Genomic DNA, 16386 nt, shown 5'->3' with positions numbered 1-16386 from the left:
GCCTGCCAATGCAGGAGACTTGGTTTCAATCCCTGGGTTGGGAAGATCACCAGGAGAAGAAAATGGCAACTCCCTCCAGTATTCTTGCCTGGAGAATCCCATGGACAAAGGAGCCTGGAGGGCTGCAATCCATGGGGTCGCAAAGAGTCGGACACGACCGAGCAAATAAACGCATTCACACACAAAACCACAGATGGAAGAGGAAAGGAACCACAGATCTTCTAAATCACAGACTGGTCATTGCCCTGGAAAGTTGTGCTGCAGAGCTGGGTGGAGGAAGGGTATGGGTGCCTTACTCAATGCCTGTGGCCCTTTTCCCCTCCCATTCTATAAAGGTTTGTGTCAAGCAGGGACATGGGATGCTAAGTGCTGGCTCAGGACCCTGGGCAGGTCAGCATGGCCATGCAGTGAGTGGTGGCAGGAGGGTGGGGCACTCTGATGGCTCTGTCTGCCTGCCCTTAGCTGGCTGACTCCTAAATGGGCCTTGGGGTTACCAGGGAAACTGGGGACCATCACAGATTCATTTGCAGCCCCTGGAAACTTCTGAAATGTCTGTACTTCCTCTGGTGGTTTATTGGTATGAGTCACTCTCTGATAGAAAGGGGAAAAAATGCATGAAAACTTCGTTTTCATGAAAACTTTTTCGGTAGGACAAGAAGGAAGGATGCTCGTGTTTATGACTGTGTGTGTGCTCAGTTGTGTATGATTCTCTGCCACCCCAGGCTCCTCTGTCCATGGGATTCTCCAGGCATGAAGACTGGAGCACGTTGCCATTTCCTTCTCCAGGGGATCTTCCCGACCCAGGGATTGAACCCGAGTCTCCTGTGGCTCCTGCACTGGAAGGCAAAGTCTTAACCGCTGGGCCACCAGGGAAGTTCCAGAGGATTGTTTTTCTGCTCATTTTACAGATAAGGCAACCGAGGCTCAGCCAGGTAAACTGACAGGCTTAAGAGAGAATAGAAAGCCCCAGAATCAAAGCATGGGCCCCGTGCTTTAGAGACGTGGGCCTTAGAGACATGGCATAGCTCGCTGAGCTCTGTAGGCGATCATGAAGTGGGCACCTCAGTGCTTACACCTGGCCTGGAGCCCCCTGCCTGGGTCCAAGCCCAGGCTCCACTCTTCAATGGCTGAGGGTTGTCTTAACAGCTTCCTCATCTGTGCCCAAAAGGCTGTGGCCAGGGCAGGTGCACTCAGTGCAGAGACCAGCCTGTGGAACTGCAAGACAGCCCATCCTAGGCAGCAAGGTCAGGGCTCCCCTGCCTGGATGGTGTCCAGACCCTGGGAGTCTGGTAGCCTGCAGCCTTTGGTGTGTCTGGTGGTAGGACAGGGCTCCTGCTGTCAGTCCTGGTTACTGATGAGATTCCCATCAGCCAGATCGGGTGACTCATGGAGGATGAGGTCTGTGTTCACAGTGGAGGTGACGTCACATGGCTTGGGGTCTGGCCCTTGAAGCGTTGCCAGATGCTCAGAACCTCCATCCCTGAGTTGGGGCTTCCCTGGTGGCTCAGACAGTAAAGAATCTGCCTCCAATGCAGGAGACCTGGCTTTGATCCCTGGAGAAGGGCATGGCAACCCACTCCAGTATTCTTGCCTGGAGAATCCCATGGACAGAGGAGTCTGGTGGGCTATAGTCCATGGGGTTGCAGAGAGTTGGATACAACTGAGCGACTCACACTTGCATTTTTGACTTCTTTCACTTCTCCTCCCCGAAGCTTCTCATTGCCCTTCTCCTGGCATAATCCGCACTGAGTTTAGATTTTTGAAACTAAAACCAAGAAAGGGAGATGTCTTCAGGCAAATTCTGGTTCTGCCCTGTGACCTGCACCCTCTAGCCAAGGGGATATGCAGAAATGACTTCTTGGAGCTGGAAGAAAAAAACCTGTGAATGAAACACAATGGCACCTCAAGAAGTTACGCTGCCCCACGGCTCTGTATACAGGCTGGAGGGCTGGAGCGTCTCACAGAGGCTTCCGAACCGTGGGCCTTTCTTCCTGACTCCGCTTTCAGTGACCATACGCTGGGATCTTGGACAATTCAGGGAATGTTAAACATTTAGCAGCTCATCTCTGGGCAGCAGCCTTGGCTAACAGCAGCAGGGATGGCAGAGGCTGGACGAAGAGTCAGGATAAAGCCACCAAGAATCGCTCTCCTTTGTCAAGTTTATTTTATTAAAATATACAGGACTGAATACTGGTGGGCGCTGAGAACAGGCACCACCCTCCTCGGCCGCGCCCAAGGGAGACACTTCTGCCATGCAGACATGCGGCCAGCCCGCGTCCCAGCATGGGAGGCAGACCCCTCCGGGGGCGCGTGCAGCCCAAGGCCAAGGTGGGGAGGGCAGAGCGTGGTGGCGGTGACCCTCTGCTTTGGCCTCAGGCCCTCAGAAGCAAAGCCTCGCCAGCGGGGAGGGCTGGGCTGAGGGCCGGGGGTGAGGGCTGAGAGAAGATCCCTGAGCCAGGGAGCGCTGATGCCCTCCTCCCTGGGGAGGGGGAGGGGCCCCAGTCAGACTGGAGGTGGGGTATCAGTGCAACTCCAAGGGGGCCGCCCATGTGTGGTGCCCAGGGGTCCCCGCGGCCGAGCCAGCCCATCTCCACGGCCTTGGCCGCCCGGTCCCCGCTCATCTTCAGGCCAGGTCTGGGCAGAGACTGGGGGCGGCAGCCGATGGAATGTATGACCGGGAAAGTTCCTGGGACTGGCCGTGCTGCTTGAGGCTGCGCCCCTCCCGGGCGGCCTGGGCCGGAGGGAGCAGCCCCGCTCCCGCTCCCGCCGGCTTCTGGTGACCTGCCCCTCGGCCCCGCGCCCCTTAGCGGCGCTGGGCTCCAGCGGACATCCGCCTCTGTCCTCAGGGCAGTACCCGGCCAAGCAGAATCCCTGGGGTTTGTGCTTTTGAATGTTGGTGAGCTGGGCTGGGCTCGGGGAGTTGGGGGTGGGGTGGGGGGCCTCAAGCCACCCCCCACACACACACACTGCTCAGAGGCACAGAACCAACTCCCCACAGAACCCCGGGGGCCTCCTGATGCGGGCTGGTGGGGCCCAAGCCTCAGCCCACCAGGAGGGCCTTGCCTTGGAAAGCAGACAGTCTCCGGCTCTCCTCATGGGCTGCAGCCTGAGCTTCTGGGGGCACTTGTGCTTTGCGCATGGGGTTGGGTGAGCCTGTGTGTGGAGGGGCGGCCACATGGCTCCAGGACCCTAACCACGAAGAGGGGAGCTCATCCAAGCTGGGGGCGGGGAGGCAAGGGAGATGGGGGCCAACAGGAGAGAGAAGCCCCTTCCCAGGCCTGCTTGGCCCCCCTGGGCTCCCTGGCTGCTAGGTCCTGAGCCCTGGGACCTCTTCTCAGGACCCCTGAATGATGACCTGGGTGGCTGAGGGCTGTGGGCAGCTCCTCCTGTTGTGCCCTCACTGAGCCAGCTGGAGCGAGGGAGGCGGCCTTGGCAGAGAGGTCCCGTCAGATTCCCACCAAGAACCCCAGTCCCCAGACTGGAAGCCCCCTTACTGGGTGGAGAACAGTGCCCGCTGGTGCGTCCCCACTGGGGCTCACACCAGCTCAGTGGACGGCGGGTGTCCTGACACCCGGGGAAGCGTTTTCAGGAAGCAGCAGGCTCTAAGTGCCACCTCTTTCCTGGTCCGAATTCCCTTGACCCTGCGCTGCCCCTCTGGGGTCCTGAGCTGAGGGCCATTCTGGAAGGGTCATCAGTGGGCAGGGAGTGGCTGGGGGACAAGCAGGTCAGCACAGCCCCCGGGGCCTGACATGTGAGTGTAGTGGGAAAGAAGGGTGGCAGAAGGGAGGGGCGGGCAAGTGGGCTCACAGGGCTGGGGCCTTAGCTTTGCAGGCTGGACCCTCATCTGTAGATGACCCAGCCTGAAGATGCCTCTCTTTCAGCTGTCCACCCAAGAGGCCTGGGAGGGGGGTGCTGGGAGCTGTGTGGCTCGTGTTCCCTGGACTCAGCTCCCAGCCAGACCCAGCCCCTCTCTCATCTCTGTCCCCCCACCTGCCAGCCCAGATGAAGGGTGTGTGTGGGAGGGGGGTGTTTGTGTATGTGTGGAGCAAACTATTCACTTTGTGCAAATATATTAGAAAAAAGTTTCTCATGGAGGTTGCTCCCGGCAGGACTGAGGTTTCTTTGGGGGCAGAGGTGGCAACAGCCACTCAGGGATCCCCCCACCTTCCCCATGCACAAGTCCTAGATGACGTTCTCAAACAGCTGCATGGAGCTCATGATGTTCTCGTCCTGCGTGGAGAGAGAGGACCAGAGGCCTGGTCAGCCCTGGGCGGGGCCCATCTCCAGCCTCACCGTGCTCAAAGTCTCATTGGGGACCTGCGACCCTCCGAGGACTCTGCCCGTCTCATTGGACGAAGGAGGAGCCGGTGACGTAGAGCCTGTGTCCAGCTCCAGGGTCTGATGGCCAGTCCGTCTAGAAGCTGTTAACCCACTGATAGACAACTGCCACCCACCCAGATGCAGCCAGGGCAGCTGAGGGGAGGGAGGCAGGTGGAGGCCCAGCGTCCTGCCCCTGAAAGCGCTTTGCAGAGGACGGTTAGCCACAATGCCGGGGGCGGGGGGGGGGGGTACTCCAGGCTCCTTCCCACAGCGTGACCCGGTCCTCAGGGCCCCGTGTCTGTCCCCTCTGATGGGGGCCACTGAGGGGAGCTGCGGGACGTGGCCTTGCTAGGCTGTGGGCTGGCAGGAGCGGGCAGGGCAGGAGTGAGCACTGGTGAAACAGTGCAAGTGGATGTCGGAAATCTGCACTGAGGAGGGGACTGGCTGGGCCGGGACGCAGGGGTTCCGAGCCTTGATGCTGCCTACCTTCTGACAGGTCTCCAGGAACTCGTCGATGGTCACCACCCCATCCTGATTCCGGTCCATTTTCTGCAACTCAAGCCATGCCCTCAGTGAGGCTGTGTCCCGCTGGGGCTGCCCCCTGCCCTAGGCCTGAGGAATGGCAGTGGGCGGGCGTGCGCCCTCCACCCCAACCCGTCCCCTTGGCCCCCTCCCTGGGATGCAAGCCACATAAAGTGCCCTTTCCAGCCGCCTCCACCACACCACCAACCACTCTGGTATCTCCCCAGCCCGCCCCCAACCTCGGCCACCTCCCGGCAGGCACCCCCATGCTCATGGACCCCCCTCATCTCCCTGACAAACAGCTGGGAAGGTGGAGTGGCTGAGGGTCCTCAGGAGCGGGAGATGGAGCCTTGGTCCCCCTAGGCCCCATGGACACAGAGCGGTGACCTCAACACCCTCCCCTCGGAGAGAAGCCCCTGGTGGAGATGGGGCGGCAGGAGGTGGGAGAAGCTCTGGCCGGGGGGTGTCAGCTGACTCAGAATCCATGAGCCTGTCTGCTCTGAGATGAGGTTCAGCAGATGGGGGGCAAAGGGATGGTTTTAATTCACTCAGCCAGCCAGATGCGGGAGGGAAGTTGCACCTCCCATGGGGAGCAGTGGGCCCTGAGAGCAGAAGCCCCTTCCTTCCTCTTCTGGCGGCCTCTTCCCCAGGCGCTCACCTGGAAGAACCTCTCCACGTGCTCCAGGGGCGCGTCCTCTCGCAGAATAGGGTAGGTATGGCGGCCCATCATGTCATAGATGGACTTCATGATGGCCAGCATCTCCTGCGGGGGGAGTGAGGGGAGGGCGGAGGGGCTGGCATGAGCCTGGCTGCCAGGTGGGTGAGCGGGCGAGGCTGTACGGGCCAAAGAGAGATAGGCTCAGCCCCATCCAGTCCACCCAGCGCAAGCTTCTGACTCTCCAGGGCATCTGGAAATAGGTTTTTATGTGCAAACTCTAGAATTTGTTCCAGCCACTCTTTTTTGTATATGAAATATTTCTTTTTTTTGTATATGAACTATTTCTTACACACCAGAAAGAGTGTTTGGGCCAAACAAAACTGGACTGTGGGCCCGTTGACACCCTACCTTAAGGGACCACACTGCCCTCCCTTGATTGCTGGGAACCAAGGCCAGCTCTCCCACCCCTGCCTCCAGCTTTTCCACTCGGGTCTCCCACATGACCTCGCAGTAAGAAACAGCGATCGGGGACCTTGTTGACGGGGATGGAGATGTGTGGTGAGGGGTACACAAGCTCCATGCCCTGCACACCCAGGTGTCCAGGCCGAGAGCCTGGCAGGGGAGTTCCTGGCCACTGTCCCCTCCGAGGGCGGGCTGGGCGCTCTGTCTTTGGACAGGGAGGGGAAACGGGAAACGAGGGCAGCAAGAGAGAGGAGGAAAGAGGTTGGGGGTGTGGAGCAGCGGAGCGGGCAGCCAGGCTACGCTCAGCTCCCCAGGCAGCCCCGTACCTCTTTGGTGATGTAGCCATCCTTGTTGATGTCGTAGAGGTTAAAGGCCCACTTGAGTTTCTCATGGACTGTCCCTCGCAGCAGGATGGAGAGACCAACCACAAAGTCCTGTGGGGAAAAGGCGGGGGTGACAGCCTAGGCCCCAGATTCTATTTCCAGTTTGCCGTGAGGCTTCCACTAAAGTGCCCATCTGTATAGGTGAGGCGCCTCCGTCACAGACCGGGTGGACGGTGCCCCTCAGGTGAATACAATGTGAGTGTGTGTGTGTGTGTGTGCACGCACGCGTGCATGTGTGTGGTGGGGATGGCATGGTGGCTGGTGTTGATCGTCTCAGAGAAAAGACATTCAAATGTATGACTTTTTTTTTTTTTGCGAAGCTTTGTGATCTCAGTTTCCTGACCAGGTATGAAGCTCAGGCCCGCGGCACTGAAGGCGTGCAGTTCTAACCACTGGGGCACCAGGGAATTCGACCCATCTGATGCATTGCCGCTGACAGAGAAGGCCTGAGGGCGCTCCTTCCGTGAAGAGGGCGCACTAGTCACGTTATCAAGTGTCTGCGTGCCAAAGTGCTTAAAAAGCTACACCTTAAAGACTAAACCAACAGCTCCGGGGCCCTGCTGCACCTGTGCGCAGTCACGTCTGAGATGGGACAGATTATTACTAGTGTGACAAGACACGAACGTTCAAATGGCTTCAACTGTTTTGTTGGAACATTTGGTGGAAAGCAATTCTTTCCTGTCACTTCCAGAAGGTTCCAAGTTAAAGCCCTTCCTGCCCCACAGGGTCTCCCAGGCTGCTCTGAAAGAAGGGGAGCTGAGAGGGGCTGTCTTGAAGATGGGAAGTGGGGGACAGTGGACTGTGAAGTGACAGGGCCCTGCTCCAAGGGGCTTGGTCCCCACTCAAATTTTAAAGTTTATTTTTGACTGCACCACACGCCTTGTGGGACCTTAGTTTCCCCAGCCAGGGCTCAGATCTGGGCCCTACCAGTGGAAGTGTCAAGCCCTAAGCACTGGACCAACAGGACCTCATTCAAATTTTTGATTTTCTGGATCAGAGGAAGCCTGTATCATGAAAAAGAAAGACTAAGGAAAACTGAGAAAAGCAGTTTTGAAGAAACAAAAATTATTCCAGGACCAAAAAAAAAAAAAATTCACAGAAACCATTAGATTCAGGGATTAGAAATCTGGCATCCTTACAATAAGAATGGCTTCCCTGGTGGCTCAGTGGGAAAGAATCCACCTGCAACACAAGAGATGTGGGTTTGATCCCTGTGTCGGGAAGACCCCCTGTAGGACGAAATGGCAACCCACTCCAGTAGAGGAGCCTGGTGGGCTACAATCCATGGGGTCTCAAAAGAGTTGGACATGACTTAGGGACTAAATAACAACAATAAGAATAGGGTGCTATTAAAAAGGAATTCTTGATGTCAACTACAAATTGGCACTTGCCATCCATCTCTCCAAGGATTAAATCATATGCTGCCGCAGCTGCTCATTTTCAACACCCCCTGAAAGGAGTTCAGGGTGGAGAGCAGGAATGAGGCACTCTGTGCTCAGGGGAAAAACTGGCGGGACAGGTCTTCAGATAGTAAGGTGTATTTTCAGGAGCCAGTTTTATGAGTCTGACTCTTGTCTCTCCTTATTTCTAGAAAAGCACTAAAATCCTTCATGGTGACTGCTCCTTGTGACTAGCAGAAACTGAAAGTGTTAATCACTCAGTGGTGTCCGATTCTTTGCAGCCGCAAGGACTGTAGCCTGCCAGGCTCCTCTGTCCATGGGATTTCCCAGGCAAGAATACTGGAGTGGGTAGCCATTCGCTTCTCCAGGGGTATTTCCAAACCAGGGATAGAACCCGGGACTCCTGCATTGCAGGCAGATTCTTTACCATCTGAGCCACCAGGGAAGCCAGTGACTATCAGAAACCTTCTGCAAAAAATATGTGCTTGACTGCGTGTACTCCCCCTGCACAAAAATCACATATATGCTGACCCACATCAGAAACATCAACAACCTCAGATATGCAGATTATACCACTCTAATGGCAGAAAGCGAAGAGAAACTAAAGAGCCTCTGGATAAGGGTGAGGCAGGAGAGTGAAAGAGCCACCTTAAGACTGAATAATTTTTAAAAATTAAGATCATGGCGTCCGGTCCCATTACCGCATGGCAAATAGAGGGGGAAAAGGTGGATGTAGTGACAGATTTCCTCTTCTTGGGTTCCATAATCACCGTGGACGGTGACTGCAGCCATGAAATCAGAAGACGATTGTTTCTTGGCAGGAAAACGATGACAAGCAGTGTGCAGAAAAGCAGAGACGTTACTCTGCCGATAAAGGTCAGTATAGTCAAGGCTATGGTCTTCCCAGTGGTCACGTACAGTTGTGAGAGCTAGACCGTAAAGAAAGCAGAATGCCAAAGAACTAATGCTTTTTGAACTGTGGTGCTGAAGAAGACTCCTGAAAGTCCCCTGGACAGCAAGGACATCAAACCAGTCAATCTTAAGGGAGATCAACCCTGAATGTTCATTGGAAGGACTGATGCTGAGGCTGAAACGCCAGTGTTTTAGCCATCCGATTCCAACAGACAACTCTTTGGAAAAGTCTCTGATGCTGGAAAAGATCGAGGGCAGAAGGAGAAGAGGGCGTCAGAGGATGAGATGGCTGGACAGCATCACTGATGTAATGAACACGAACTTGGGCAAATTCTGGGAGATGGTGAAGGACAGGGAGGCCTGGTGTGCTGCAGTCCATGGGGTCACAAAGAGCCACTGGGCGACTGAACAACACCACCACCACCTCCTACCTTTTTGGAGCAGTTTTTCAGAGTTATCTGAAGTGCTGCTTCCTTGGCTATAGTCCTCATTTTTGTCCCCAAATGAAACTTAACTCACAACTCTCAGGTTGTAGTTTTTTTTTTTTTTTTTTTCTATGAGAAGCCCATGACTCAGTGTCTGCCAATGCAGATGTGTGTTTGAGCCCTGGGTTGGGAAGATACCCAGGTGAAGGAAATGACAACCCACTCCAGTATTCTTGCCTGGAGAATTCCATGGACAGGGAAGCCTGGCAGGCTATAGTCCATGGGGTTGCCAAGAGTCGGATATGACTTGGCGATTTAGCAACAACTCAGGTTGTGCGTTTATTTATTTTTTTTTAAGTCGGCACTGGGAACAAGAAAGAGCTCTTGGGAATTAAAAATGAGAAAAGAAAATGACAGACTCAGAAGAAGGGTTAGAAAAGCACGTGGAATCTTCCATAAAGCAGCCTGAAAAGGCCAAACTGGAAAAGAGAAGAGAAAAGCAGATAACGAGCGGTCCACTCCAGAGGGACTGAAACTCGACCAGCAGGAGTTCCAGGAAGAGGCCGAGGAAATGGAGGGGCGTGTCCACAGGGGATGAAGGGGAGGCTGTGATTGTCCAGGTCCTGCCAAGGACCTAACGATGAGGCAAACAGCCCGAGGTGTGGCTGGGCCACCACAAGCCATTTCAGAAAACGGGCGCAGTGACAGGATCCTACCAGCTTCCAGAGAGAACAAAACCAAACCCAAACTACAACCATCACCAAATCAGGTCCTGTCCACAGGGCCAGGAATCAGTAGGAAACAGCTTCTGCCGGAGCTCTGGTTCCACACAACAGGTCAAACAAGAGTGAGAACGGAATGACTCCCCTGGTGGTCCAGAGGTTAAGTCTCCGCCCTGCAATGCTGGGGTCACAGATTCGATCCATGGTCAGGGAACTAGGATCCTATATGTAGCAGAGCAACTAAGCCCGCGTGCCACAGCTGAGACGGGCCAAATAAATAAAATTTAAAAAACAAACAGAAAGACGGAGGACAGAACAAAGGTACTCGCAGGTGTCTAAAGCTCAGAAATGACCTCCCAGGCAGCCTTTTGCAGGAAATTCCTGGAAGATATGCTTTTGAAAGGAGCTTCCCTGGTGGCTCAGCGGTAAAGAATCTGCTTGCAATCCAGGAGACGAGGGTTTGATCAGGAAAATTCTCTGGAGGAAGGTATGGCAACTCACTCCAGTATTCTGGCCTGGGAAATCCCACAGACAGAGGAGCCTGGTGGGCTACAGTCCATGGGGTCACAGTCGTGCTTCAGACACGACCGAAGCAAATGAGCACAGCACCTCCCATGCTTTTGCAGAAAAAGTAAAGCAGGGAAGAAGATGAAGGAGTCCAGAACCAGGAGACCCAATCCAGGAGAGAGGAGAACAGGTCCACAGAGGACAATCAGCACCACGATGATGGAGCTGGTCAGAGGCTAGGGGGATGTTGGGGATGTTCATTGAGACGACAGGAAAAGAGTCAAGGGTGAATTACTGGTAAGGTCACAGTTCAGTTCAGTTCAGTTCAGTCGCTCAGTCGTGTCTGAATCTTTTCGACCCCACAGACACCAGTCGGCGATGCCAGACACCAGCCAAATGACTGTTAACTGTAGGCAAAAGAAAAATCTGTGCAGGCAAGGGAAACGTAATCACAGTTCACTGACAGGCTCAGCTGGGGAACAAATTCCCGTCAGGAGAAAACAAAGAGTGCTTATCCAATCTGAATTCCATAGTTCTGGAAAGCCAGGGGATGGGCAAGGTGTGTGTGTGTGCGCGGGAGACCCAACTCCTCACTCATGCAGAGCCAAGGGATGGCGTCTAAACTGGGCAGTTGAGAAGCAGCAATAAAAGGATATCATCAGGGAACAAGGAGACAAACAGGGACAGTCAGCCAAAACAAAGGAGGCGTGTCTGCGGGTGGCAATGCTGTTTTTCAAAGCACACCCTGTAAGTCTACTGGAGCCTGAAAGTCTCGTGTGTGTACTGAAGAAAGCGAAGGTACAGGAAAGGAGAAAAGGTGTTGTATTTCTTTCACTTTTTTGAGATTTAGATATATATATATTTAAGTAACATATACATACTTTGATATTATTTTGGTCCACTGAGTATACATATTTTAACAAAAGATAAGAAATCTGGGCTTCCTTGGTAGCTCAGTGATAAAGAATCCACCTGCCAGGGCGGGAGACGCGGGTTCAACCCCTGGTCCAGGAAGATCCCACAGGCCAATGAGCAGCTAAGCCCGTGCCCTACAACTCCTGAGCCCGCGCTCTAGATCCCAGGAACCGGAACTCCTGAGCCCGCGCTCTAGAGCCCAGGAACCGCAACTCCTGAGCCCGCGATCTAGAGCCCAGGAACCGCAACTCCTGAGCCCGCGATCTAGAGCCCAGGAACCGCAACTCCTGAACCTGCGCTAGAGCAGGAACCGCAACTACTGAGCCCATTTGCAACCACTACTGAAGCCCAGGAGCCTAGAGCCCGTGCTCTGAAACAAGTGAAGCCTCTGCGATAAGAAACCTAAGGACTGCAGTTACAGAGTAGCCCCTGCTTGCCACAACTAGAGAGAAGTCTGCGCAGCAGTGAAGACCCAGCACAGCCAAAAAAATCCATATAATCCCACTAAGCACACATAAGATTGAGGTATACTTGCTACATCAAAAGTTGGTGTTTATAAGTTACAGGTATTTAGTACTTTCCAGAGTGTTCTTTTAATTAAAAAAATTTTTTAAACCATTTCAAACATCAGTTCATTTTCCCAGTGCAAAAGAAGTCAACTCTGTTGTTCAGTCTCTAAGTCATGTTCGACTCTTTTCAATCCCAAGAGCTGCAACACGCCAGGCTTTCCCGTCCTTCACTACCTCCTGGATATTGCTCAAACCCATGTCCATTGAGTTGGTGATGCCATCCAACCATCTAATCCTCTGTCGCCCCCTTTTCCTCGTGCCCTCAATTTTTCTCAGCATCAGGGTCTTTTCCAATGAGTCAGCTCTTTGCATCAGGTGGCCGAAGGATTGGAGCTTCAGCTTCAGCATCAGTCCTTCCAATGAATATTTGGGGTTGATTTCCTTTAGGATTGACTGGTTTGATCTCCTTGCAGTCCAAGGGACTCTCAAGAGTCTTCTCCAGCACCACAGTTCCAAAGCATCAATTCTTCAGCGCTCAGTCTTCTTTATGGTCCAACTCTCACATCTGCACATGACTACCGGAAAAACCATAGCTTTGACTATACAGACCTTTGTCCACAAAGTGATGTCTCTGCTTTTTGAGATGCTGTCTAGGTTTGCCATAGCTACCATATCAATAAATTCTAGTTAACATGTGTCTTATCTCAAGAATATATAAAAGGATTTGAATCGTTGTAAATATTAATTAGCAGATCTGACTTTCTGGTTTCTTTGTTTTGTTTTAAAATATTCATATATTTATTTTTATTTTTGGCTGCATTGGGTCTTAGTTGCCCCACAGCAAGTGAGATCTTAGTTTCTTGACCAGGGATCGAACCCACGTCTCCTGCATTGGAAACTGGAGTCTTAACCACTGGACCACCAAGGAAGCCCCCTGACTTTCGGTTTTAAGGGCACGTTGAGAGGTTTGGTCTGAGGCAGCGAGGTGGGCTGAGTGTCCCCCCACCCCACCCCCTCCAGATTCTTCCTGACCACAGGGGTCCCCACTGTGGTGCACCCAGGATTAGGCCCTGCCCAGTGGAAGGTCCCTGAGAGGTAGACCCCAAAAAGGCTTCCTAGAGCAGAGCTCTGATATCAAGGTCCTGCAGGTGAACAAGGAAGACGGTCCTCAAGGTAAACAAACTTCCCTGGAAGGAACCTGAGGAATTAATTTCATGCCAGAGATGCACAACCTTCTGAGACGGTGCCTAGCAGAAAGGGATCAGCACCGGCACCCCCAACAAAGATACACCATCGACCACATCCAAGGGACCACAGCGAGAGCAGGGACCACAGGAGCTTGACAGAGGCCTTCCTGACAGCTGGTACTGTGCCAGGGCCTCGCTAAGCGGTCTGGTCATCCGACTCCTGAACAAGAGACACCCTCATCAAAGCCCTGCTTGGGTGGGCCACACAGCTGCTTCTGGCACTTCACTCCCAGGAGCCTCAGGTGCCTCTCACAGGACACACAAGAACCTGGTCATGGTGGAGGCTGGGGTGGGACCAGGGAGAACAGTGAACGCTCCCTGTTGACTCCTTTGGACCGACTATAATTTTACCATGTGCAGGCAGAACTGAAAACAGAAAAGCCGAAAACACTGTGAGCTCACAGGCACACTACAGGCGTGGTCCAGGGAGGGTGGGGCCCCTGTGGGCACAGAGCTGGCGATGCCCTTGGGCCGCCCCGCCCGGGCCTGATGTCAGTGAGCCGGGCTGGATGCGAGCATAAAGGGAAGCTGAGCGGAATCTCGGGTTATTACCCTGGCTGGTCCAGGGGCTTTCTCTCTCACTTTCCAGTCAGCTGCCCTTGGCCTTGGAAGCCGAGCTGGGTGGTTATTGATTAAGCCTGGCTCTCAGCAAGGTTTTCCTCTCCAAAGAGGTTTCAGCTTTTTGCCTGCAGCTATTTTTAGGGGCCTGGGCTCCGCGGTTGGGGCCTCTCTCAACTGATGCTGTGTGGCCGGGTGTCGGTGGGGCCCACATGCTGCCTGCTCAGAGCCCAGGCAGGGCTCTCCTGGGGGCAGGCGGCTGCTTTTCCAGTGGTGGGGAGCACGAGGCTGGCTCGCACTGTGACTGGGACGACCCCCAAGCCTGTTCAGGAGGGGATGCTCTGCCTGTTTGGGGGCAAAGGGGTAAATTCTGGGCACAGACCTCTAGTTAAACCTTGCTCCCTTTTTCAAATACTAATTTCCATTGGATCATTACCACCTCAGTGCACCTTGGCTTGGCAGGGCTTGAAGGAAAGGCTGGGAATAGGATGGCCAGACAGCAAACTCGAATTACGCTGACTTCAATCAGGCCCAGGGCCAGCCCCACGGAGTCCATGTGTTCCCTGGGTGACACGCTGGGCCGCTGACACCAGGGTCACGTCTGAGCCTCTGGATGGCCCCGAGGGGGTGGTACCGCGTCTGGGAGATGCAGGAGCCAGGGATGCGGGAGCGGTTGACAGGGACCTACCTCAAAGCGAATGGCCCCATTCCCATCGGCGTCGAAGGCGTTGAAGAGGAAGTGTGCGTAGGTGGTGGCATCTAGGGAGACCAAGGGCAAGGCTGGGAGTGTCCAGGCCGCCCGGCCGCCCAGGTCCCAACCCCATGCTGCTCCACTGGGCATGCCCACCGCATCCCAGGCTGGAGTCCGCCCTTCCTACTGGGTGGAGGCAGCACCAGGCAAGGAATGGTGGGGAGGATGTGGGGGGCTGAGGGGCCTCTCCTTATAAAAGGGAAGCCCACTCTCTGGAGGGCGGCCACAGGGAAGTGGGGACTTCGGGAGGAATCGTGGACCTTGGACTCACCTCCCTGAGGGAAGAACTGTGAGTAAATGAGTTTGAACGTGTCTTCGTCCACCAGGCCTGTGGGGCACTCCTGCAGTAGGAAGGGACTCCTCTCAGTGACCCCAGCCACCCTGCCCTGCACCCCGACTCCAGGGGGCCTGGCCTCTCTCTTCCCTCTGGCCAATGCCTGCTGCGCAAGGCACTGCTGGGCTCCCCCAGCCCCAGGCAGGGGAAAGCCCAGTGGAGTGGGCATCATGGGAGGGGTAGGCGGGAGGGGGTGGCAGGACCCTAGTGCTAGGTTGGTCTGTCCCCATGGTCCTCCACTGCACCAGTGCTGAGACACTCATAAGAGAAGGGCCCTGGCCCTCCCCCCAGACAGCTGTCCCACAGAACATGAGCCCCATAAAGACCCTGGGGTATGCACTGTGCCATGGGGAATTTCCAGAAGTTGTGCCAGCACCCTGGAGCCAGCAAAGGAGAGCCGGGGGGTCAGGGCCAAGCCTGGGGGTGGGGGATGGGGGGCACTCACGTTCTTGAAGCCCCTGTAGAGGCTCTGCAGCTCCTTCTTGGTGAACTTGGTCTGTGCCTGCAGCTGGTCCAGCCCCTCTGGCTGGTGGCGTGCTGCGGACAGCTCCAGCTCACTGTCACTGCCGTCTGGGGGGACACAGACCCAGGAGGTGGGACATGTGGCCCCAGCCCCTCTTTCCAGCGCGGGTGCCCGGCTCTGGGTGGACGTAAGGAGTGGGGAGACTCTCCTTGTGTGACTACCAGTGCTGTGCACTGCACAAATGGACCGGTTGCTGCTCAACAGCACTCTCAGTTGTGCCTCCTGGTCTCTCTGCTGCCCTCCTCCTCACACACAATAGCCCTCCCTGCTGGGCTCACCTGGAGCATGCCCACCCTCTCAGCCATATGGTGGGATGGGGGTGAGTCTTGTACTGGAAACACACTAAACAAGGGGAGGTGGAAAGGAAACAGAGACAAGTTACAGGGCACCTTGACCTTTAAGACCCAATTCCTGGACCACCTCCTCCATGCAGCCCTCCCAGATTTCCCCCAGGAATGGGAAGGGCACCCCTCTTGGCTCATCACACTGCTGCTTGGCTGCATTTCGTGTATGGGCTTAATTCACATTTGAGTAGAAAGTAAAATTTCAAGTTCTCTGTCTGTAGGGTAGGGACCAGATCTTTTATTTAATCACAACACATCAAAATGGACAGCAGGGTCACATAGACATGGATTAGAAAGAAGAAACCCAAACTATCTCTATTACAGATGGCATAATTCTCCATGTTGATAGTTTCAAAGAACATACAAAAAATCCTCTAATAAAGGAGCTTAGCAAGGTCACAGGATACCAAGTCAATACAAAAATCAATCACCGTTCTATAGAGAACCTGTATGCAGCAACAGAGACCCAGTGTAGCCAAAAACAAATAAACACATAATTTCAAAAAATGGTCCATATTAAAAAAAATCAGTTACATTTCTATTGATCAACAATGTACCATTGGAAACCAAAATTCTAAAAAACTTGCTATATTAATTACAATCACCCATCTCATAAGTGAAGTAGGGAAAATAGATTAAAATATTAGAAAATACAAATAATGAAATATAAAATGATAATAAACAATAAAAATAATATAAAATGTAAAAATAAACAGGTGAAACAATCTAACAAAACATGCACATAATCTGTATATTGAAAACTACAAAATGCGGATAAAAGAAATCACAGAAGATTTAAACAGGTAATGAGACACACTAAAGACATCAATTATCTTCAAAATGATTTACAGATTTAACATAATTCCAGTAAAAATCCCAGGACAATTTTTTTTG

General features: G+C 53.8%; 1 protein-coding gene across 3 annotated transcripts in view; it reads right to left on the bottom strand.

Moving 5' to 3' along the window:
- Positions 1-4053: 4053 nt before the first annotated feature.
- The window catches only part of KCNIP3 (potassium voltage-gated channel interacting protein 3), a 91779-nt gene continuing 79446 nt past the window's right edge, over positions 4054-16386 (bottom strand). For all 3 annotated transcript variants that reach the window (XM_006059844.3, XM_006059847.3, XM_025260609.2), the window contains 7 exons: positions 15071-15195; positions 14563-14632; positions 14229-14299; positions 6289-6396; positions 5501-5605; positions 4807-4869; positions 4054-4230 (listed from right to left, as the gene is read on the bottom strand). In XM_006059844.3, coding sequence (XP_006059906.1) covers positions 4183-4230; positions 4807-4869; positions 5501-5605; positions 6289-6396; positions 14229-14299; positions 14563-14632; positions 15071-15195 — 590 coding nt within the window. In that variant the 3' untranslated portion in view covers positions 4054-4182. The remainder of the gene's footprint in view (positions 4231-4806; positions 4870-5500; positions 5606-6288; positions 6397-14228; positions 14300-14562; positions 14633-15070; positions 15196-16386) is intronic.

The sequence above is a fragment of the Bubalus bubalis genome, chromosome 12 (genome assembly GCF_019923935.1).
Source record: "Bubalus bubalis isolate 160015118507 breed Murrah chromosome 12, NDDB_SH_1, whole genome shotgun sequence".
Taxonomy (NCBI): Eukaryota; Metazoa; Chordata; class Mammalia; order Artiodactyla; family Bovidae; genus Bubalus; species Bubalus bubalis.
Note: the sequence above shows the minus strand (reverse complement) of the source record. Positions and strands in the feature narration are given on the sequence as shown.